This window comes from Ranitomeya imitator, chromosome 1, assembly GCF_032444005.1.
Source record: "Ranitomeya imitator isolate aRanImi1 chromosome 1, aRanImi1.pri, whole genome shotgun sequence".
Taxonomy (NCBI): domain Eukaryota; kingdom Metazoa; phylum Chordata; class Amphibia; order Anura; family Dendrobatidae; genus Ranitomeya; species Ranitomeya imitator.
Window position 1 is genome coordinate 1,188,622,780 of NC_091282.1, and position 25,358 is coordinate 1,188,648,137.

At 42.5% G+C, this 25,358-nt stretch overlaps 2 protein-coding genes across 9 annotated transcripts in view; both read left to right on the forward strand.

The window, feature by feature from the left end:
- The window catches only part of JAKMIP1 (janus kinase and microtubule interacting protein 1), a 211,713-nt gene that overhangs the window by 115,585 nt on the left and 70,770 nt on the right, over nt 1-25,358 (forward strand). For all 8 annotated transcript variants that reach the window (XR_011317025.1, XR_011317024.1, XM_069744820.1 and 5 more), the window contains exons 9-10: nt 22,673-22,801; nt 23,734-23,862. Coding sequence is in view for 6 of the 8 variants with exons in the window: in XM_069744820.1 (XP_069600921.1) it covers nt 22,673-22,801; nt 23,734-23,862 (258 nt within the window). In the remaining 2 variants the exon portion in view is untranslated. The remainder of the gene's footprint in view (nt 1-22,672; nt 22,802-23,733; nt 23,863-25,358) is intronic.
- LOC138657194 (uncharacterized) lies at nt 14,075-22,761 on the forward strand. The gene is made up of 2 exons (XM_069744821.1): nt 14,075-14,251; nt 22,673-22,761. Exons 1-2 carry the CDS (start codon nt 14,146-14,148, stop codon nt 22,702-22,704), a joined length of 138 nt encoding a protein of 45 aa, XP_069600922.1. The 5' UTR covers nt 14,075-14,145; the 3' UTR covers nt 22,705-22,761.

Below are 25,358 nucleotides of genomic sequence, written 5' to 3' on the forward strand. Positions count from 1 at the left end.
AAAAGTTTTGAAAATATTTAACAATTGTAGTCACCCTGTTCTTACTCATTAAAAATAAAGAAATGCAAAATGGTTATTTTTTTAATCTATTAAAATCTAAAGTTAATTAACCCATTGGTAAATGTTAAATGGTAGAATGAGAAAAAAATTGAAACTTAAAAAGGGACTGTTTTTCAGTCCCTGCAGTTGTGAAAAAATGCTATTAGAGACTATATAAATGTCAAATCTGCACCAAATAAAAAATGTCCATTCGAGGTACAAAAACGATTCTAACAGAGCTCCACTGACCAAAAGTTGAAAATGTTAGTTGTCGGAAAATGGTGACCCAAACTACAATTTGCATTCTTAAAAGTTCAGATCTATCAAAATATAATGTAAATCAATAATGATCGTTTTTCTTGTTTACCAATCAAAATCCCAGAATTATGTTTTTGGCCACCGCAACATTGCAGTACAATGTAAAAATAACTACAGTTAGCCCTCACACCGCTCCATATCACAAAAGATGAAAACGTTGAGGGTCTCGGAAAATGGCGACGCCAGCAACATTTTTTTTTTTTTTTTACAAGTTTCCTATTTTTTTTCTTTTTACCGCTGAGATAAAAAAATGTACATGTTTATCTGTGTAATCGTACTGACCCAGATCATTTTTACTGTGCAGTGAACATATTAATTACGATTTTATCTTTTTTTGGAATTTCAACGTACTTGAAAAATGTGCACGGAAAAATAAAATTAAAAACAAAAAGTTATGGGTCTTCGAAGAAAGGGGAGAAAAAGTTAAAACAAAAAAAATTGAAAGTGGCCTCATCAGGAGGTGCTTAACAATATATCTGATATGTATAGTGCTTATGTGCGTTACGTCTAGAAAAACTGCATTCTGGGATGTTTTGTAATGTGTGACGAAGGAGAGAGAATCGCAATTTCAGGCTTTGAAAACTCAGGCCGAGCTTTGGGCATAAGACGGCATATAATATCTGCCCAGTCTGAACAGGTTGCCGGTTGTGCCGAAATTGTATGTGCCACCTTTACGTGGTCTTCATACAAGTATGAAACGCATGGACATTTTTCATTTTTATTTCTCTTGAGAAAAGATCTTGCTTGCTTGTAATATGTATGTGTATTACCCCGAGATTTTTTTACATGACTAGGGTTTATTGGGCCTTTCCGGAGGAAATGAGAGCCACCCTCCATCTATACAGAACTTGTGCACTCCCAGTTATGATTGCATTGTTACCAATATCCTACTATTATTATTATTTATATAGTCGGCACTCAGGTGGTGGTGAGGCGGCACTCAGGTGGTGGTGAGGCGGCACTCAGGTGGTGGTGAGGCGGCACTCAGGTGGTGGTGAGGCGGCACTCAGGTGGTGGTGAGGCGGCACTCGGGTGGTGGTGAGGCGGCAGCTCGGGTGGTGGTGAGGTGGCAGCTATAAGGTCTTGTAGGTTGTTATGCTGCTGCCACTAGGAGGACACTAAGTAATACAAAAAAAATAGCTCCTCTCCTGCAGTATACACCCTCCTGCTGGCTCCAAGTGAACCAGTTCTTGCTTAGTGTCTGTAGGAGGCACTTGGGTGTGCTTTCAGACCCCACCGTTTTTATTTTTATTCTATTTTTCCCTTAACGGAGCAAATGGGGGTGACAGATCCTTTCTATGTTCTGATCTCCCCCGAACCATCAACAGGCAAGAACACGGAGCGTCCCTCCCGTATCCTTTCTTGCACCGTTGGATGCCAGCCCTGAGCTCACCTTACGGGCGACGGTTCCTTCGCGTTCCGATCTCCGCCCTCTATAGCGACCACATGGAGAAGCCCTCCATTTACCTCTCCTGAAGCCAGGTGCATAGCCGGAAATGTTTATGGCGTCCGTGCAGCCCCCCACTGCATTACCACTGTTATAGCGGATGATGGAAGGCGGCTATGGCAACAGTGGATTGAGCACTGGCCCACCGCATCTACCGTGAGTACACCTGCGGGGCCGAGGCGCTGGGGGGTCCTGGTCCCTGGGATAAGGGAGGTCCGCATATACTTTAAAGCCCGGGTGCGTGGGTCATGTCGGTCCGCACAAATAGCCGCCACGGCGCTGCAGACCACAACCGCAAACTTAAAATTTAGCTCCCGGTTTTTCTCTCCTCCAGGCCGGAACTTTGGCTCCGCCCACCGGCAGTTCCCGAGGCCCACTCTCTCTGGTTCTTCTGGTTCTGCTCGTCCAAAGCTGATCTCGGCGGCCATCTTTGGACACCCACAGGGCTGATGCTGCAGCGCTGCTCCAGCGTTTTTTAATCACTGCTCAGGGATAAGTGATTTCTGTGGACATTGCGGACCTCCCCCGGGGACTCAAGACACAGGACCTGGGTAAGCTGCAGAAACATAGCTTAACCCTTCCCCTGCTAGTAAGCGCTCTCCTCAAGGCTACATTATGTCTCAATTAAAGCCTAACAAAGTCTGGGAAAACCCACACTGTGATTTTTGCTGCTTGTACCGCTTGTAAGTTATCTTTTCCCTGGGGCCACAATACTGCGTTATGCTCAGCTTGTGAACCGGTGACTGCTCAGGAACCACCTGTTACTGATACCGAACCCAGTGATCCTAATCCCCCCCCTGAGTGGGCTACCTCCCTTACGTGGTCTATGACATCCCTGGCCAAAGCGTTAGACTCGTTCCGAGACCCTTCCTCTAACCAGGGCGCCTTTACGGATAACGCTTCCGATGATCAGAACCCCTTGTACAGTAGGGGTCGTACCTTACCAAGGAGCTCTCGCTCTTCCAGGAAAAGGACTCATGCCTTGTCCCCAGTCCATCACCAGGAATCGGGTTCTGAGAGTTCCATTTCTCGCTCCCCCTCTTTTGGGGCTAGTAGAGAACCTGGCTCAGAGGACGTTTCTGACACGTCCCTAGATCAAGAATTTCAACATGATCAGGAGACACTCGACTCTCTCATTGAGTCAGTAAACAAGGCCCTGAAGCTAGATGAGGAACCTTTATCTAAAACGGATCATGCTGTGTCCTTTAAGAGGACCAAGCGGGCTCACAGAGTGTTCGCCAATCATCCCGAATTTAAAGAAATCGTTGAATCTCATAGGATCTGTCCAGATAAACGCTTCACAGGGCAAAAGCCCATGGAGTCAAAATATCCCTTTGCTCCTGATCTAAGAAAAGATTGGTCACAGTCTCCTCTGGTAGATCCTGCAGTATCGCGCCTAGCTACTAAATCTATTTTATTTTCTTCGAAGGGCGCCTCGATCAAAGACCCCACCGATCATCAGATCGACAATATGGCTCGTTCAGCTTTTGAAGCCTCAGCAGCCACACTCTTTCCGTCTTTTGCCGCTACGTGGGTGGCTAAGGCTATGACCCATTGGGCTGAGGTCTTGTCTTCAGCTGTTCTGGATACCAATCTTCCCCCTGAGGTAGCAGATCTTGCTACTCAGATAGCCAGAGCTGGGGATTTTCTAGTGACCACGTCTCTGGATGCCGCTGACTGCCCTTCTCAAGCAGCAAACGCCATCACCATTCGGAGGTCCTTATGGCTCAGGGACTAGCGTGCAGATTCTGCTTCCAAAAAGTCATTGACTTCCTTACCATATCAGAGCGGTTGCCTTTTTGGCGAAAGACTCAATCAATTAATTTCCGACGCCACTGGAGGGAAGAGTAAATTTCTCCCACAACAGAAACTCTTTCAGTTCTTTCGGAGTCAAACCGAGTCAGTGGTCATCCTGTCCCAGCAGGGATTAAGGCTCATTCCACTCGGTCAGTGGGTGCGTCTTGGGCCATCCAGCACCAAGCTTCGGCAGCACAAGTTTGCAGAGCTGCGACCTGGTCCAGTCTGCATACGTTTACAAAACATTACCATATTCATTCTCAGGCCTCGGCAGATGTGACCGTTGGCAGACAAATTTTGCAGGTGGCTGTGCCGCATCTGTAACCTATGGGTACAAGGAGCAATTACAGTTGATTGTTCCCCACCCAGGGACTGCTTTAGGATGTCCCATGGTCCGGTGTCCCCCAATTAGGCGTAGGAGACACAGGGATTTTTGTGTACTCACCGTAAAATCTTTTTCTCCAAGCCAATCATTGGGGGACACAGCACCCACCCTGTTAGCCTAACGGCTTTGGTTTTCTGTGTTGGCTTGGTTTTAACAGAGTTCATCCTGGTTAAATGTTAAGCTCCTACTGCTTTGTTACCGAACTGGTTCACTTGGAGCCAGCAGGAGGGTGTATACTGCAGGGAATATTCTTTCTGTATTACTTAGTGTCCTCCAAATGGCAGCAGCAGAACACACATGGTCCTGTGTCCCCCAATGATTGGCTCGGAGAAAAGGATTTTACGGTGAGTACACAGAAATCCCTGTTTTTGCGTGCCGAGCTGACGTTTTTAATGATACCACTTTTGTGCAGATACGTTCTTTTGATCGCCCGTTATTGCATTTTAATGCAATGTCTCGGCGACCAAAAAAATGTAGTTATGGCATTTTTAATTTTTTTTTCTCGCTACGCTGTTTAGCGATCAGGTTAATGCTTTTTTTTTTTTTTTTTTTAATTGATCGGGCGATTCTGAACGCGGCGATACCAAATACAGTACAGACCAAAAGTTTGGACACCTCTCAGTTAAAGATTTTTCTGTATTTTCATGACTATGAAAATTGTACATTCACACTGAAGGCATCAAGACTAGGAATTAACACGTGGAATTATATACTTAGCAAAAAAGTCTGAAATTATGTCTTATATTCTAGGTTCTTCAAAGTAGCCACCTTTTGCTTTGATGACTGCTTTGCACACTCTTGGCATTCTCTTGATGAGCTTCAAGAGGTAGTCACCGGAAATGGTCTTCCAACAATCTTGAAGGAGTTCCCAGAGATGCTTAGTGCTTGTTGGCCCTTTTGCCTTCACTCTGCAGTCCAGCTCACCCCAAACCATCTCGATTGGGTTCAGGTCTGGTGACTTTGGAGGCCAGGTCACCTGGCGTAGCACCCCATCACTCTCCTTCTTTGTCAGATAGCCCTTACATAGCCTGGAGGTGTGTTTGGGGTCATTGTCCTGTTGAAAAATAAATGATGGTCCAACTAAACGCAAACTGGATGGAATAGCATGCCGCTGCAAGATGCTGTGGTAGCCATGCTGGTTCAGTATGCCTTCAATTTTGAATAAATCCCCAACAGTGTCACCAGCAAAGCACCCCCACACCACCACACCTCCTCCTCCATGCTTCACGGTGGGAACCAGACATGTAGAGTCCATCCGTTCACCTTTTCTGCGTCGCACAAAGACACGGTGGTTGGAACCAAAGATCTCAAATTTGGACTCCTCAGACCAAAGCACAGATTTCCACTGGTCTAATGCCCATTCCTTGTGTTCTTTAGCCCAAACAAGTCTCTTCTGCTTGTTGCCTGTCCTTAGCAGTGGTTTCCTGGCAGCTATTTTACCATGAAGGCCTGCTGCATAAAGTCTTCTCTTAACAGTTGTTGTAGAGATGTGTCTGCAAGGACCTCTATGGTTACCATACTGACACATAGCCGACCCCCGATCATGTGACGGGGTCGGCGATGCTCTAATTTCCGGCCGCATGGCCGGAAGCGGCAGTTAAATGCCGCTGTCAGCGTTTGACAGTGGCATTTAACAGGATAATAGCGGCTGGTGAATCGCGATTTCACTCGCCGCTATTGCGCGCATATGTCAGCTGTTCAAAACAGCTGACATGTCGCGACTTTGATGTGGGCTCACCGCCGGAGCCCACATCAAAGGGGAGACACGACATGCGCTGTACTAGTACGGCGCATGTCGTGATGGGGTTAATGTGATGGCTGGAGCTGCTTCTCTTTGGTGCGCTGTAATGTTGTGTTGTGCGGATGATGTTAATCGCAACTGCTTTTCCAGTCAATCTGTAGCGCAGTCAATACTTTTGAGAATATTTAGTTTTTTTTAAAGCAGTAAGTTGTTCCGAACACAGATGTATATTTTCAATATGTCTCCTCCTCAAAGTGGGAAATTCATCATTGCTTGCTTGACATTCAAGTAGTGGGAGATCTGCTGCGAACCTCACATAGGAAAACGGAGACTTCTGGAAGTACATCACATAAGAGACAAAAACTACAGTATACATCACACATGAGACACAGAGACTTGTACATACACCATGCATAAAAGGCACCAAGACTACTCTATATACATCATAAGAGAAGAGGCTGCTATATTTACATCACATAGGATACACCAAGACTGCTGTTTATACATCACATAGGATACACCGAGACTGCTATATATACATCACATAGGATACACCGAGACTGCTCTTTATGCATCACATAGGATACACCGAGACTGCTGTTTATACATCACATAGGATACACCGAGACTGCTATATATACATCACATAGGATACACCGAGACTGCTGTTTATACATGACATAGGATACACCGAGACTGCTATATATACATCACATAGGATACACCGAGACTGCTCTTTATGCATCGCATAGCATACACCGAGACTGCTGTTTATACATGACATAGGATACACACGAGACTGCTATATATACATCACATAGGATACACCGAGACTAGTGTATATACGTCACATAGGATACGCCGAGACTGCAGTATATGCATCACATAGGATACACTTAGAGCTGTATAAACATCATATTCTGTTAAAATGTGGAAAAATTTGCGCAGAAATTTCAGGCATACATAAAATCAATACGGTGGGACTGGGGTATATCTGCCCCAAAAGTTTGATGATTGCAAACATTTGGAAAATAAAAAACACACCCATATTGGCTAACATTGAAAACAAAACAGGTGGACATATATAAAATAGAATTAAAACAAGACGGCAAATTAAAGGAATTGTCGAAAGTCACGAAAAACTAGACCAAAAAGGAACAAATGCAATAATGAATCAGGCCCGTTGTTTCCGCTTGTGTTTCCCTTCTGCTTGTGAAGCCGCACAGTAGGTTTAATTAGCTCTATTGGCAGAGATTAATTACTCCATGTTTTTCCGATTCATCACAGTAATTGGACACAGAAACATTTGAGCAGCTAGGAAGTCTGTCCAGAAAAGGGAGACTGCATTTCTTACACAATGTGGCCACAAGGGGACGTGCTTTTCTATAGATTACATAAATGCATAAATTGCTAAATCATTCTAATCTTTTTTTTGTGTGTGGTCTGAATGTCTGCAACACAAAAAAAACAGTGAGTCCATGAAAAAACAGCACACGGATTACAGCCATGTGTCATCCAAGTGCTGTCCGTTATTACTGTGCAATGGGTAGTAAAAGCTTGGAATATTACCTGCTCCATATGTAACTTCATGCTCATGAAGGGTTCAACTTTGGATCAGATTTATTTTATAAGTGTCCTCTTCGAAGTGACCCCTCGATACATAATGTCATATTATGATGAGCGACATTCTGCTGATCTGCGTCACATTAGCCCAGAAGGGTTTCACCTGTCTTTTTTCCTCCAGAGATTTACGGCTGAACAGCATGAGAAATATGCTACACAACTCATAGTAACATAGTAACATAGTAACATAGTTAGTAAGGCCGAAAACAGACATTTGTCCATCCAGTTCAGCCTATATTCCATCATAATAAATACCCAGATCTACGTCCTTCTACAGAACCTAATAATTGTATGATACAATATTGTTCTGCTCCAGGAAGACATCCAGGCCTCTCTTGAACCCCTCGACTGAGTTCGCCATCACCACCTCCTCAGGCAAGCAATTCCAGATTCTCACTGCCCTAACAGTAAAGAATCCTCTTCTATGTTGGTGGAAAAACCTTCTCTCCTCCAGACGCAAAGAATGCCCCCTTGTGCCCGTCACCTTCCTTGGTATAAACAGATCCTCAGCGAGATATTTGTATTGTCCCCTTATATACTTATACATGGTTATTAGATCGCCCCTCAGTCGTCTTTTTTCTAGACTAAATAATCCTAATTTCGCTAATCTATCTGGGTATTGTAGTTCTCCCATCCCCTTTATTAATTTTGTTGCCCTCCTTTGTACTCTCTCTAGTTCCATTATATCCTTCCTGAGCACCGGTGCCCAAAACTGGACACAGTACTCCATGTGCGGTCTAACTAGGGATTTGTACAGAGGCAGTATAATGCTCTCATCATGTGTATCCAGACCTCTTTTAATGCACCCCATGATCCTGTTTGCCTTGGCAGCTGCTGCCTGGCACTGGCTGCTCCAGGTAAGTTTATCATTAACTAGGATCCCCAAGTCCTTCTCCCTGTCAGATTTACCCAGTGGTCTCCCATTCAGTGTGTAATGGTGATATTGATTCCTTCTTCCCATGTGTATAACCTTACATTTATCATTGTTAAACCTCATCTGCCACCTTTCAGCCCAAGTTTCCAACTTATCCAGATCCATCTGTAGCAGAATACTATCTTCTCTTGTATTAACTGCTTTACATAGTTTTGTATCATCTGCAAATATCGATATTTTACTGTGTAAACCTTCTACCAGATCATTAATGAATATGTTGAAGAGAACAGGTCCCAATACCGACCCCTGCGGTACCCCACTGGTCACAGCGACCCAGTTAGAGACTATACCATTTATAACCACCCTCTGCTTTCTATCACTAAGCCAGTTACTAACCCATTTACACACATTTTCCCCCAGACCAAGCATTCTCATTTTGTATACCAACCTCTTGTGCGGCACGGTATCAAACGCTTTGGAAAAATCGAGATATACCACGTCCAATGACTCACCGTGGTCCAGCCTATAGCTTACCTCTTCATAAAAACTGATTAGATTGGTTTGACAGGAGCGATTTCTCATAAACCCATGCTGATATGGAGTTAAACAGTTATTCTCATTGAGATAATCCAGAATAACATCCCTCAGAAACCCTTCAAATATTTTACCAACAATAGAGGTTAGACTTACTGGCCTATAATTTCCAGGTTCACTTTTAGAGCCCTTTTTGAATATTGGCACCACATTTGCTATGCGCCAATCCTGCGGAACAGACCCTGTCGCTATAGAGTCCCTAAAAATAAGAAATAAAGGTTTATCTATTACATTACTTAGTTCTCTTAGTACTCGTGGGTGTATGCCATCCGGACCCGGAGATTTATCTATTTTAATCTTATTTAGCCGATTTCGCACCTCTTCTTGGGTTAGATTGGTGACCCTTAATATAGGGTTTTCATTGTTTCTTGGGATTTCACCTAGCATTTCATTTTCCACCGTGAATACCGTGGAGAAGAAGGTGTTTAATATGTTAGCTTTTTCCTCGTCATCTACAACCATTCTTTCCTCACTATTTTTTAAGGGGCCTACATTTTCAGTTTTTATTCTTTTACTATTGATATAGTTGAAGAACAGTTTGGGATTAGTTTTACTCTCCTTAGCAATGTGCTTCTCTGTTTCCTCTTTGGCAGCTTTAATTAGTTTTTTAGATAAAGTATTTTTCTCCCTATAGTTTTTTAGAGCTTCAATGGTGCCATCCTGCTTTAGTAGTGCAAATGCTTTCTTTTTACTGTTAATTGCCTGTCTTACTTCTTTGTTTAGCCACATTGGGTTTTTCCTATTTCTAGTCCTTTTATTCCCACAAGGTATAAACCGCTTACACTGCCTATTTAGGATGTTCTTAAACATTTCCCATTTATTATCTGTATTCTCATTTCTGAGGATATTGTCCCAGTCTACCAGATTAAGGGCATCTCTAAGCTGTTCAAACTTTGCCTTCCTAAAGTTCAATGTTTTTGTGACTCCCTGACAAGTCCCCCTAGTGAAAGACAGGTGAAACTGCACAATATTGTGGTCGCTATTTCCTAAATGCCCAACCACCTGCAGATTTGTTATTCTGTCAGGTCTATTAGATAGTATTAGGTCTAAAAGTGCTGCTCCTCTGGTTGGATTCTGCACCAATTGTGAAAGATAATTTTTCTTGGTTATTAGCAGAAACCTGTTGCCTTTATGGGTTTCACAGGTTTCTGTTTCCCAGTTAATATCCGGGTAGTTAAAGTCCCCCATAACCAGGACCTCATTATGGGTTGCAGCTTCATCTATCTGCTTTAGAAGTAGACTTTCCATGGTTTCTGTTATATTTGGGGGTTTGTAACAGACCCCAATGAGAATTTTGTTACCATTTTTCCCTCCATGAATTTCAACCCATATGGACTCGACATCCTCATTCCCTTCGCTAATATCCTCCCTTAAAGTGGACTTTAGACAAGACTTTACATAGAGACAAACCCCTCCTCCTCTCCGATTTTTACGATCCTTTCTAAACAGACTGTAACCCTGTAAGTTAACTGCCCAGTCATAGCTTTCATCTAACCATGTCTCGGTTATTCCCACTATGTCAAAGTTACCTGTAGATATTTCTGCTTCTAGTTCTTCCATCTTGTTTGTCAGGCTTCTGGCGTTTGCGAGCATGCAGTTTAGAGGATTTTGTTTTGTTCCAATCTCCTCACTGTGGATTGTTTTAGAAATGTTCTGACCTCCCTTCTGAGTTTGTTTTCCTGTATCTTCTTTGTTCAAGTCTAATGTTTTTCTTCCCGTCCCCTCTTCTTCTAGTTTAACGCCCTCCTGATGAGTGTAGCGAGTCTTCTGGCGAATGTGTGTTTCCCAGGTTTGTTGAGGTGTAGTCCGTCTCTGGCGAGGAGTCCATCATACCAGTAATTCACACCGTGGTCCAGGAATCCAAATCCTTGTTGTCTGCACCATCGTCTTAGCCAGTTGTTTGCATCAAGGATCCTGTTCCATCTCCTGGTGCCATGCCCGTCTACTGGAAGGATAGAAGAAAAAACTACCTGTGCATCCAGTTCCTTTACTTTCTTCCCCAACTCTTCAAAGTCCTTGCAGATTGTCGGTAGGTCCTTCCTTGCCGTGTCATTGGTGCCAACATGTATCAGAAGAAATGGGTGGACGTCCTTGGAGCTGAAGAGCTTTGGTATCCTATCGGTCACATCCTTGATCATCGCACCTGGAAGGCAGCATACTTCTCTTGCAGTTATGTCCGGTCTGCAGATGGCTGCTTCGGTGCCTCTCAGTAGTGAGTCTCCCACCACCACCACTCTTCGTTGCTTCTTGGCTGTACTTTTTGCTGTCACTTGTTGCTGTGTGCCCTTTTCTTTTTTGCTTGCTGGTATTGCTTCATTCTTAGGTGTGCCATCTTCATCCTCTACAAAGATTTGATATCGGTTCTTCAGTTGTGTGGTTGGTGATTTCTCCATGGTCTTCTTGCTTCTTTTGGTCACATGCTCAGATTAGGAGAAACTGGTAGTGTCCCCCAAGGCGTGAGAAGATGTCTAATTAAGGAGATCTCGGATGATAATCACAGGCTTTTAAAGGGAACCCGTCATCAGATGTGCAATACAAACCTTTAATATTTAGATCTTCTACCCGATGAGGCTAGTGCAGTTCTTAGAAATCTATGTCAGAATTGTTGTATAATCTTGATATTATGTTGAGCTATTTAGAGTTCCAAGTAGTGTTTTTTTTTTATTTAGGCACTTTAAAAATAAATAAATAAATAAAAAAAAAAAAAAAAAATATATATATATATATATATATATATATATATATATATATATATATATATATATATATATATATATATATATGTATATATATATGTATATATATATGTATATATGTATGTATGTATATATATATGTATGTATGTATATATATATATATATATATATATATATATATATATATATATATATATACTGTACGTATGTACACAGTGTTTGCAGTGGTATGATACTCCTTCCATTTCAATATAATCACTTGCACAGTGCTCCTTGGGATGTTTAAAGTTTTGGAAATCATTTTGTATCCAAATCCGTCTTCAAACTTCTCCACAACAGTATCACGGACCTGCCAAATATTATTCGGCCCCTTTACTTTCAGTGCAGCAAACTCACTCCAGAAGTTCATTGTGGATCTCTGAATGATCCAATGTTGTCCTAAATGCCTAATGATGATAAATATAATCCACCTGTGTGTAATCAAGTCTCCGTATAAATGCACCTGCTCTGTGATAGTCTCAGGGTTCTGTTTGAAGCACAGAGAGCATCATGAAGACCAAGGAACACAACAGGCAGGTCCGTGATACTGTTGTGGAGAAGTTTAAAGCCGGATTTGGATACAAGATGATTTCCAAAACTTTAAACATCCCAAGGAGCACTGTGCAAGCGATCATATTGAAATAGAAGGAGTATCATACCACTACAGATCTACCAGGGCTGTCACTCTAAACTTTCATCTCAAACAAGGAGAAGACTGATCAGAGATGCAGCCAAGAGGCCCCTGACTGCTCTAGATGAACTGCAGAGATCTACAGCTGAGGTGGGACAGTCTGTCCATAGGACAACAATCAGTCATACACTGCACAAATCTGGCCTTTATGAAAGCGTGGCAAGAAAAAAGCCATTTCTCAAAGATATCCATAAAAAGTGTCGTTTTAAAGTTTGCAACAAGCCACCTGGGAGACACCAAACATGTGGAAGAAGGTGCTCTGGTCAGATGAAACCAAAATCAAACTTTTTGGCAACAATGCCAAACGATATGTTTGGCGTAAAGGCAACACAGCTCATCACCCTGAACACACCATCCCCACTGTCAAACATGGTGGTGGCAGCATCATGGTTTGGGCCTGCTTTTCTTCAGCAGGGACAGGGAAGATGGATGGAGCTAAACACAGGACCATTCTTGAAGAAAACCTGTTGGAGTCTGCAAAAGACCTGAGACTGGGACGGAGATTTGTCTTCCAACAAGACAATGGTCCCAGACATAAAGCAAAATCTACAATGGAATGGTTCACAAATAAACGTATCCAGGTGTTAGAATGGCCAAGTCAAAGTCCAGACCTCAATATAATCGAGAATCTGTGGAAAGAGCTGAAAACTGCTGTTCACAAACGATCTCCATCAAACCTCACTGAGCTCGAGCTGTTTGCCAAGGAAGAATGGGCAAGTAGTTCTGTGTCTCGATGGATAAAACTGATGAGACATACGCCAAGCGACTTGCAGCTGTAATCACAGAAAAAGGTGGCGCAACAAAGTATTAAGTTAAAGGGGCCGAATAATATTGCACGCCCCACTTTTCAGTTTTTGAATTTCCCCCAAATCAATAAATTCTGTTCCACTTGTTGATTCTTCACCAAAAATTGAAATTTGATATCTCCGTTTGAAGCATGATATGTGGAAAAAGGATGAAAAGTTCCATGGAGCCGAATACTTTTGTATGTATGTGTATATGTGTATATATAGATATGTATGTATGCATGTGTGTATATATATGTATATATGTATATATATATATATATATATATATATATATATATATATTTGTGTGTGTGTGCGCGTGTATATATTATATATACCATATATATTTTGTAAACCGTTCTGATATCGATCTTCAAAGAAAGTACACCTGCCTCATCTGATATGAGAGATTTATTTAATAATGCATGGATTAATATTGTGATGTGCTGCAGAGTATGTTGGCGCTATTAAAATTAAAAATGATATTACTGTGAATTTTGGTGACTGATCACAAGCAGTTATGATCCTGGGATCTTCAGCGATCGGTGTCAGTCTGTAGGAGACCCTAGAAGCAAGTGTTCATTTTACCTTTAGGAAAGCGATATGACCCCCGATTCCATGAACAGACATTTAAATACGTCAATACAATTTTTAGGCAACTCTAATCCATGAAGGAGACTGCTTTGCCGATCGATCCTCACTTGTTGCTAGGATTTTTAGAAAATGCCCTTTATTTCCTGACAGAGCAGCCAGAACCGCGCACTTCCCGATAGAGCGCGGCGGAGTTTTCAGGCCCTTTACATTGTCCATTACCGCGCAGTGAAGGGTATTGAGCTTCTTTATAGTGTATTTTTAGTGTTTCTCTCGGTGCTCGCCGGCTCCAGGTTACTGTTGCCAGCTCTGCAGAGCTCGCAGGGAATGGTCAGGGGACCCAGTGCACATGTGGCAGCCTACCTGCACCCGAGGAGGAGCAGCCTCCGATAATATACGCCCCGCTCCCCCCACTCCCGGGCCATCGCCATGTAAATTGTGCAGCTCTACGAGGCGGCGAAGTCCGGGGCGGCAGAGGATAGATGAAGGGTTCCTGAAGTGGACGCTCTTCACTCCCGCACAATGGAAGATTTCCTACTCATTCTGTACTTCTCCTTCTTCATATGCCTCTGCGCCTTAGTCTGTCTGTATTTTTCGGGATGCCAGGAGCTGACCTATAAACACGAAGGTAAAGGACGCATTTACTGCCAAGATCAGCCAGGATTGCTGCATAGGAATACGTGTGCATGTTCATAGACATATACAGATAGTTATATTTAGGGTATTCTGTATTCAGATGTGTTTGTGTATGTGTATAGATAGATCGATATGAGGTAGATAGATAGATAGGAGATAGATAATAGATAAATAATAGATAGGTAGATAGAGAGGTAGCATTTGTACTCCCTGCTTTGGTTAAATAGTAAGTGTTCCGAACATTCCACGTACGGATGTAGCAGAGGTTATCATGACTCGTAATGCACCACCTTGATAGCAAGTGGCAAACTCTTAGGGCATCGTTCAGACATCCGTTTTTCTCGTACGAGTGCTGTCCATGTTTTTCACGGGCAGCATCCAACCAAAAGCACGAAGATTTGTCCAGTATTGACAATACAAGTCTATGGATGCCTTCCATGTACTGTTCTTTTTTTTTTTTTCCACTGACTGATAGAATAATGGAGGTTTTTCCATTTTTCTCCTTTCTTTTGTTTTTTCATTCGAGAAAAACTGATGAAACTCTGACCAAACACTCGTGGTAAAAGCTGATACAATGATAAAAAAAAATCTATGATTCTCGGACCAATTTTTTTGGGGGTACAAAAAATACCACTGATGTCTGATTGAGGCCCTAAGAAGAATGTCAGCAGGTTTTCCTATCTAACCTGTGCGCAGTTTGATGAAGGGGCTGAGACCATGATTCCAATAATGTTACTTATTGGGCTGTGCCTTGCCGTTTTAATAAAATCAGTGTTTTATCAGCAGGAGATTATCACTATAGGACCTTCTGTCTTGTGCCTCCTGGTCCAAATGCGCACCTCCACTGATTAGTAGCTTTCTGTCAATCACTGGTGTGAGCCAGGTTATACACAGAAAGCTGCCAATCAGTGATGGGGGCGGGGTTATACACAGAAAGCTGCCATTCAGTGATGTGGGCGGGGTTATACACAGAGCTGCCAATCAGTGATGTGGGCGGGGTTATGCAGAGCTCAGTGTTTATAGCACTGCTAGATCTGCAGAAGAGAAAAGTGATTGTATCATAACTGCTGCACTTGGTAAACTGTGATATATCACTGCGATCAGGGTCTCTGCCCATACAGCATGCTGCTGTCAGATTACATGGCAAAACCTGCTGACAGATTCCATTTAAAAGTAACCTGACAGGGCGTATAGGCAAAAACTACTCGGTCACGGTCAGCGGCCAGGGAGAAGCCGCTGGAGACCCGCCTGAACGACTATTCACCCGTGCGGCTCGGTGCTGCAGAGCTTCAAAGTAAATTTACATAGCCATGATTGTACAGCCAATGGCTGATACATGCAGCAGGCAGCATGTGTTACCTGTCAGGTTCCCCTTTAAGAGCCTATAAAATAGCTGAACATTTCTCAAGTAATTAACTGATACCCAGTTATGCGTCAAATGACGCTTTTTTTTTTTTGTGCCCTAAAATCCCTGCGCTGTATTATCTGCATCAATTTAACCTTTACTCGATCTGTAGATCCATAAACACCCCAACATTATAATATATCAATTTTTGGTCTAAATGATCTAGGGGGCTATCGGTCTGTTTCTGCGACCCCACACTTGCATGCATGAGATAAAGGGGAGGCAGCTAATAAAGTTCTTGCAGATTTTTTTTTTTTTACCTTTTTAAATTCGGACCTCTGATGGATCGCCTGATGGTCTAGAGGGGTCTTGGCGTTACTTTTGCTCACAGTCTTGACTCTTTTTGTGGAATGTTTTTGGCTCTAGTTTTGGATGGCTGCCCTTTTTTTTTTTTTTTTTTTTTTTTTTTTTTCTTCCCCATTTCGATGCGTGGTTATTAAATCTTAATGTAAAAACCAAGGTCTATAGCATTAATGTTAAGGAATCCATACACATTCGATTAATGTCAGATGACCCCACTGATTTTTTTTTTTTTTTTTATGTACAGTATATGGCAGTGTCCCAAGTCCCCCAGTTGTCAGGACAATGAAGGATTGGGCACAAGTGTCTGGCGGTAGTTTACTCCACTCTCTTAATTGAATGAACGTCCAAAAGCTAAGCCCGGCATTAGGTGGCTGATGGCCAAATGAGTGTTTTAAAAGCAAAGTCACAAAAAGATCAATAAAAATCCTCTAAAAATTCAGGAATTAATACAGCAATAAAGAGCAGCAGTATTTACCTGCTCAGGTCTCAGAACTAATGCATAAATCCGTGGAGTAAAGATGGCGGCAACACAGGTGCAAAATACTGATGAAACAACCTACCAATTCATGGAGGGGGTTGATTGCTAAGGGTATGTGTAGAATGTAGAATGGTCCACTGCAGATTTTTCCGCAGCGGATTTGATAAATCCGCAGGGCAAAAACACTGCGTTTTACTACGGATTTACCGCGGTTTTTGTGCGGATTCCACTGCGGTTCTACACCTGCGGTTTTCTATTATGGAGCAGGTGTAAAGCTGCTGCGGATTCCGCACAAAGAATTGTCATGCTGCGGAATGTGAACCGCTGCGTTTCCGCGCGTTTTTTTCCGCAGCATGTGCACTGCGGATTGCGTTTCCCATAGGTTTACATTGTACTGTAAACTCATGGGAAACCGCTGCGGACCCGCAACTGCAGATGCGCAGCAAAATCCACAGCATGTGAACATAGCCTTAGTATTCAATTGCACAAAATAAACTGATGGCAGATGTTGGGAAGCTGGGAGGGGGGCAATATCCCTGGCCCCTTCCCAGCTTATTAAGATCAGCCAACATCTTTTTGTTTAGCCTTTGCTGGTTTGAATTCATAGGGGAACCCTACTTAATTTTTTTTTTCTGGGGTCCCCCATAAATTCACCAGTAAAGGCTAAGCAAACACCTGTGTGTGAGCTGTTATTAATAGTGGGATATTGTCCCTTTTCCCAAATTATGAATATCCGTCTCCAGCTGATGGCTTTCCTTCTGCTGGTTAAAAAAAAATTACTCCATTTTTTAAAATTCCTAATTTTACACAGGAGGGACACAGCGGGTGCTGAATACAACTCCCTGGTTGTGCTGATCTTAGGGAGACCAGGAGATAATAATGAGAGCTGCCTTCAGCAGCCGGCGCTGGGGATCAGCGAGAACTATACTGCTTTAACCAGGCGCCGGTACGTAACACACGGATGTCACATACGAACAGTACACAGATACGGATCACGGATCTCACCAGTACTGGTTTTTCCTGTCCAGGAATCGCCAGGACGTGTGAAGAAGGCCTAAGGCATACATGTCAAATTGTGGTCCATGGGCCAAATCTGGCCTGCTGGATAATTATATTTGGCCCGCAAGGCAGGAATGTCGCTATACCCTTTGATTCGGGGCATGAACCACATCATAAGCGCACTGTCCTGGATCTCTAGAACTGCATTTTCTCAAAGTATAATACTCTACAAGACTCACTGCCGCCACACTCGCCTTCATTACCTTCCAGAGCCCAGTTGGCGGCACACGTTCCTGATCTGCTCCCTGCTAGGGCAGCTTATCACTCCCTGCTTTCAGGCTCTGCAGAACCCTGGCCCTAAGTTCCACCAATTGCTCTCTCCCTCGGGAACCCACAGACTCTTCTGCAAGAGAATTGCATCCACACACACCACCGATCAATCAGCAAACACTGGCGCTTGGAGCACACAGTCAGTAAATCACTGTTCGTAATCTCTGAGCAAATTGCCTCTTTTCAACAAGTCTTGGACTGGCCCACTGGTCCTCATCCCTATTTTCCCCATCCAGTGACGCATATATGTAATAGTTAGCCTGTCATTTCCAATTTATACTATTAACGGGAACCTCTCAGCTGATGCTTGCTGATCAGTCCGTGAGCAGCATGCATCAGCCATTGGCTGTAGTATCTCAGCCATAAATGTTTGAAACGCTGCAACATTTCAGAGAAAAACATACTTTTAATAGCCTCCGGGGACTGAGCCGCACTGTGCACTAGTCTTACAGGATTCGGGTCTCGTGGCTACATTGTCAGTCGTAAGGCTACGTTCACATTTGCGGCTTTGGACGCAGCGTCGTGGACGCAACGCACGAAAGACGCAAGTAGAACGCATGCATTTTTGACGCATGCGTTCAACCCTTTTTTAATTTATAGGGTCTTTTCAGTGTCTCTGTTTTTAAAGTAAAGAACGCATGCGTCCTACAACGCACAACAACGCAAGTACTTGCGTCTTCTGCGTTGCCAATACACTTCAACGGAGGTTTTGAAGTTTCGACGACGCAAATACAACGCAAGTACGACGCAAGCGTTTTTTAAAAATTTTGGACGCAGAAAAAATGCAACATGTTGCGTTTGCAACGCACTGGCAGGTGCGTCGAAAGGACGCATGCGTCGCGAAACGCATGAAAACGAACGCACATGCGTCCCCAATGTTAAACATAGGGAAGCATGACGCGTGCGTTGTTTTGCGGCGACGCCGCTGCGTCCAAAGCCGCAAATGTGAACGTAGCCTTATATCTTTCTACTCTCCACCAATGAAGTGAGCTGTTGCATTCTCTATGGAGCTGATGTTATTTTTGATTGGTCAGTGACTGGTTATAAAGGGATCCTTTTGTTGGTCTGGTGTCACCTGCCCAAACAAAGGCATTGCGTGGAAACGTACGTCAGGGTTTTTTCACCACACACTGCAAGAGCAAGGTCTATTTTGCTATTGTAATCACATACAACTGTGTTCTTTGTCATCATATTCCACCTCTTTTGAGCGCATGGTTTATTCCCCGGGATTCCTATTTTACTATAATGTAAAGCAGCAAGCATATTCTGTATTATTTAATTCAATAACTTTTTTTCCTTTACTACATTTTTTAATTAGGCCATTGGGCCGTTTAAACTTTCTGCTCTTAAATAACATATTACCTTATATACTCGAGTATAAGCCGACCCGAGTATAAGCCGACCCCCTAATTTTGCCACAAAAAACTGGGAAAACTTAATGACTCAAGTATAAGCCTAGGGTGGAAAATGCAGCAGCTACTGGTAAATGTCAAAAATAAAAATAGATACCAATAAAAGTAAAATTAATTGAGACATCAGTAGGTTAAGTGTTTTTGAATATCCATATTGAATCAGGAGCCCCATATAATGCTCCATAAAGTTTGATGGGCCCCATAAGATGCTCCATATTAAAATATGCCCCATATAATCCTGCATAAAGGTTAATAATGGCCCCATAAGATGCTCCATAGACATATTTGCCACATATAATGCTGCACAAATGTTGAATATGGCCCAATAAGATGCTCCATAGAGATATTTGCCCCATTTGCTGTTGCTGGTATAAAAAAAAAAAAAAAATCACATACTCCCCTCTCGTCGCTCAGGCCCCCGGCACTTTGAATATTCACCTGCTCCTCGTTCCGGGCGCCTCTCCGTCTTCAGTGTCTTCTGCAGTGACGTTCAGGCAAAGGGCGCGCACTAACCACGTCACCGCGCCCTCTGACCTGAGCGTCACTGCTGAAGACGCTGAAGATGGAGCGGCACCAGAACGAGGAGCAGGTGAATATCGCGCAGCGCTACCCCTCCCCATTATACTCGCCTACTCCTGTGATGTTCCTGGTTCTCCGGCGCTGCAGCTTCTTCCTGTACTGAGCGATCACCGTTACCGCTCCTTACAGTAATGATTATGCGTCTCCACCCCTATGGGAGTCGGGTCCATATTCATTACTGTAATGAGCGGTACCATGTGACCGCTCAGTACAGGAAGAAGATGCAGCGCCGGGAGCAGGTGAGTATTAGACTCCCCTCCCCTGCCAACCCCTGGGTATGACTCGAGTATAAGCCGAGAGGGGGACTTTCAGCCCCCAAAAATGGGCTGAAAATCTTGGCTTGTACTCGAGTGTATACGGTATATTATTCCTTTTATGTACCATTTATGATCGTGTGTTTTGTTAAAGATTCTATAAAAATGTACTTGGTTCGTTGGACAACTCATTTAAGTTTTTTCCATATGAAAAAAGGTTAATCATAATATTTGAGGAAAAATTTCCTCAATTGTAGACATTTTTTTTTTAAGAAATATCAAGGTTGACCTCCGAGTTGTTCCGCGACTTTGTCCAAGTTTTTAATTTTGGCTCTCTGTGTATTTGAGTTTGACATCCCTGGCTTACGGGTATGAACAGTGCAAAATCCTCACGAAAACCCTCGTTGGTCCGTGCTTTACGTTTTGTCCATGTACACAAATCCTCATAAGACGCCTAGATCATCAGCCATGTCCACTTGATGGATGAACGCTCTGTAGGCCTAGACAGGTCCACCAGGGTCTTCTCCGCCATTATCTTGATTGTATCAAGCCATCGGGTTACCGGTCTTCCTCTTCACCTTGTTCCTTCTATTCTTCCGACCATGATGTCCTTCTCCAGTGATCGCTCTCTTCGCATTATTTCTCCAAAGTAGGCAAGTCGTAGCTTGGCGATCCTTTGATTCGGGTGACATGTCTGGCTTGATTTGATCGAAAATTAATTTGTTTGCTCTTCTTGCCATCCAAGGAATTGATAGCATCCTCCTTCAGGACTGCAGTTTCAAGGCATCAACTCTTCTTCTATCTTTCTTTATTGTCCAGGTTTCGCCTCCATATGTTAGTACAGAAAAGACCAGACTATGTACAAGTGTATATAATTTTTTTATTATGTTGTTGTTTTTTTGTTTGTATTTACCGAGTTCACATAGTCCTGATAAACCACATACCCAAAGAGTTTTTACATTCACATTGTGTGGTGAATAGAGAGAAAAATGACACAGCTGAAAACTTACATAAGATGAGTTGTAAGGGTTACTACCAATTGTGCTACACTTTTAGTTTTTTGTTTTGTTTTTTTTTGAGTGGAGTTTCCCTTTTAAATCTCATGTGCTTGCCTGTGCATGTAAATGTTAATTTGTGTGTACACTATATCCTATAATAATAATTTTTATAGCGGCATCATATTCGGCAGCACATTACATTGAGAAGTGACTTATACTGAGACATTACAGAATAGCTTATAAGTCCGATACCAGGAGGAGTGGGGGGTCCTGCTGCAGAATGTGCGGTCGCTGGATAATTATTGTTTTGCTCGGGTTAATCGCGCTTTCAGCGGAGGCCGGTGTATAACATCATACACTGCTGACGATGTCCCCGGGGTGCGGTAACGGTAGAAACTCCTCTCCCAGTTGTCTCCATTCACCATCAGCAAGTCGTCACTGGAACACATTGTGACAGATCCCCGGGTGATAAGTGAAAGGATCCTGACTAATAGCCTCCTAATAATTACACTCATGCATTCAGTGCTATCCTAATAAAAGGCTTTTAGTCTGGCACCTGACAGTCCAGAAATTCTCATACTCTGGCACTTGTGCTCTAGATTCTCACACATCAAAAAAAAAATTAAGTTGAATAATAATAAAATATTAAAGGGAATCTATGAGCAGCTTTTTGCTACGTAGTCTAAGAGCAGCCTAATGTAGGGGCAGAGATCCTGATTCCAGCGATGTATCACTTACTGGGCTGTGTTGCGGTTTCAATAAAATCAGTTTTATCAGCAGGAGATTATTAGTACAGGACTAGGTGTCTTGTGCCTCCTGGTCCAATCACACCCCCAACACTGATTATAGTGGGTGGGGTTATACACAGAAAGCAGCCAATCAGTGGCGTGGGCGGGATTATACAGGACTCGGGATTCAGAGAACTCCTATACTTACAGCAGAAAACACTATTATTGTATCAAAATGACAGCAAACAGCCCAGTAAGTGACACATTCCTAGAATCAGGGTCTCCGCCCCTACATTATCTTGTTTTCAGATTACACAGCTAAAACCTGCTGACAGATTCCGTTTAATAGCAGTCTCCCCAGCCATTGTGAAACTACAACTCCCAGCCATGATCTGACAGCTGCTGACTTTATTGGCATGCGGGGAGTTATAGTTTCACATCAGCTGGAGACCTTCTGAATGTTTGTTGAAATAGTTGTTTATACTTTTTATAACTGTCCAATAATCCAGAATGTCTAATATTCCGGCATGTATTTCTTGCACAGAAATGCAATATAATGTGGAAGACTAATTGAATAGTTAAATCAGTAGCTAATTCTTTGATATCACATGTTACAGTATTTTGCTTTTTTATATATTATTTTTTTGTGCTGTCTGAAAATCCAGAAGGTCTGATAATCCAGGAGATCCCGTTTTTGATGGATAAAATGTATTTTATTATGTATTTGGAATCAATTTGATAATTCAGAAAGCTACGGGATTTAATATTTCTAGTCCGTCCGCAGACACCAGGTGACACCCTGCTTGACCACATGGAGGTCCCCATGGGGCACTAGGTGGTCTCTTGGCTTCCTTTGTGTATATACTGTAAGCGTTTACATGCTTTCACTTAGTAACCAGACGTTCGTTTTTTGCTTTTTTTATTTAGAGGCATGTTGTGGAGACGTTTTTTGGATTTGACGAAGAATCCGTCGATTCAGAAACCTCTTCGGTCACCTCCTACAACACCGATAAGACGGACAGGACACCTGCAACGCCTGAAGAAGACATAGAAGATGTAAGTTACTCCTGCTGACGCATTAATGCAGACCTTGGGTCTGTAAATAATTAGAAATGGATACTTATCCCAATATGTAGTAGGTGTAGTAACCTACAATTAGTAATGTAGTAAAGTTCTACTGATAAGCTTTGTTGCTTGCCCCATGTGCAGGCATTGCAGTAGTTGAGGTATCCATGGTTACAACCAATAACAGCTAACTGTCACTATATGAGTGGTCGTAACCAAGCTACTGCAATGCCTTGCACATGGGGGTAATCAGGAGAACTGTACTACATTTCTAATTGTAGGTATTTGCTATTATTATTATCCAGTAACAAAAAGGATACGTTAAGGTAATACTTTAGGTGTGTGCCGTTTTTAAGCCATGACCCCCTCACTTCGAAAGCACTAAATGTATTTTCTACTTTCAGGGGTGTAATATTGTTGGAAGGTTTTACATGATTAGAAAAACAAGGTTGCTTTTTTCCCAAAAAAACAGCTCCACCCCTGTTCATGGGTGTGAAGTCTAGTAATGCATGTCAGCTCCATTAATGTGACTAAGGAAGAGCTGCAATACCACACACGACCTGCAGACAGGGGTGGTGCTAGATTTTTATGAAATCAACATTTTTTTTTTTTCTTACATTCCATAGAAATATTTCAATGATCATGGTTGAGACATGAAAATACTCAGCGTGCTCTGAATTTTGCGCATTTTTTTTTTCCCCCACAACGTGAGTTGGATTTTTAAACCCTGTTCACCTGCTTTGTGCTGTAGATTGCTGAGGATTTGTGCAATACGGCCTAATCATTAAGGGCAGAGCCTTTTCTCTGGACTCTGATGTGGGCAGGCACGGGCAGAATCTGCTGCCACACCGAAAGTGTCATGTCTGCCGGTATTTGAATGATTCATGTTTGATAATTTGCTCCATTATTCCTTCCCCTTGAAGAGCACTCCTAAAGAAGAAGCTGATCTAAGGTTTCGCCAGCTGACCCGGGAGTACCAGGCCCTGCAGAGAGCGTACGCCTTGCTACAAGAACAAGTGGGAGGAACGCTGGACGCAGAAAGGGAAGCCAGGGTAATCTTCTATTCATCGCCAACCTACTGACCTGCTTGTTTCTCTCTATACCCTCCTAGAGAAGTTCTTTCTAATCAGGTTTTGCAACCAGAAAAGGATCAGCCCACCCACAAGCCACATAATAGTAATATAATACCGTAATAATAAATATACGTAAAAAATAAATATAATATAATAATAAATATAAATAATATAAATAATGTATTATAATAATAAATATAATATAATAGTAAATATATAAAATAATAAATATAAATAATAATAAATATAATAATATAATAATATAAATAATACATCTAAATAATAAAACAATAAAATATATAAATATAATAAAATATTAATATTAAAATATATATAAAAAATACATATAGATAATAATAAAACAATAAAATATATAAATATAATAAAATATTAATATTAAAATATATATAAAAATAGATTATGAAAATTGCAGCAAAAACCTTTTCCCAAACTGTAAAGTATTCTCTCCTGTAAATACATCATTAACTCGTGTCAGGCTTCTTATCTTTCAAGTCACAGCAAATTACTGTAATGGTATGTCCCCACGTGGCTGAAAAAAAACAAAAACGTCCAGATTCTGCTGCATATGGATTTCAGCAACAACACGGTGGAGGGACAGTGAGGAGCCATCAGTCGGGTGAGGTAGTCAGAGCTTTTGCGCAAGAGCGAGCTGTCGATCAATCTAGATGGGCAGAGATTCACCAGCAGAGGGGAGGTACCCTGAGGAAGTGTTAGAGAAGCTAGATGGGCAGAGATTTACCAGCAGATGGGAGGGACCCTGAGGAAGTGTTAGAGAAGCTAGATGGGCAGAGATTGACCAGCAGAGGGGAGGAACCCTGACGAAGTGTTGGTGAAGGTAGATGGGCAGAGATTTACCAGAAGAGGGGGAGGGTCCCTGAAGAGTTCTTGATGAGGCTAGTCAAATTCACCAGCAGAGGGAAAGGAACCTGAGGATTTGTCGGTCAGGCTAGGTGGGCAGAGATTCAGCAACAGGGAGAAGGGTCAATAAGAGCTATTAGTCTAGGGGGTCAGAGATTGAACAGCTGCATGGACAAGGCACACTGAAGAGATGTTAACCAAGCTAGGTTGGTGGAGATTCAGCAGCAAGAGGGCGGAGGAGCTTATAATCGGGCTATGTGGGCAGGGATTCAGCAGTAGTGAGATGGTCACTGAGGAGCTGATGATCAGGCTGAGAGCAGAGATTTAACAGGAGGGAGGGACATCAAGTAGCTGTCAATCAGGCTAGATGGGCAGAGATTCAACAGATAAGGGAAGGATCAGTAAGAACTTAGTCCAGGGAGACAGATTTGAGACAAAGATTCAACAGCTGTAGGGGGAAGGTACACTGAGGAGCTGTCAACCAATTTAGGTTGGTGGAGATTCAGCAGCAGAAAAAAAAATTGCCCAGCAAAATCTTCATGTAGTAAATTTTTTACAGCTTTGCAATGCATGGGATGAAATCTATAGTAAAAATC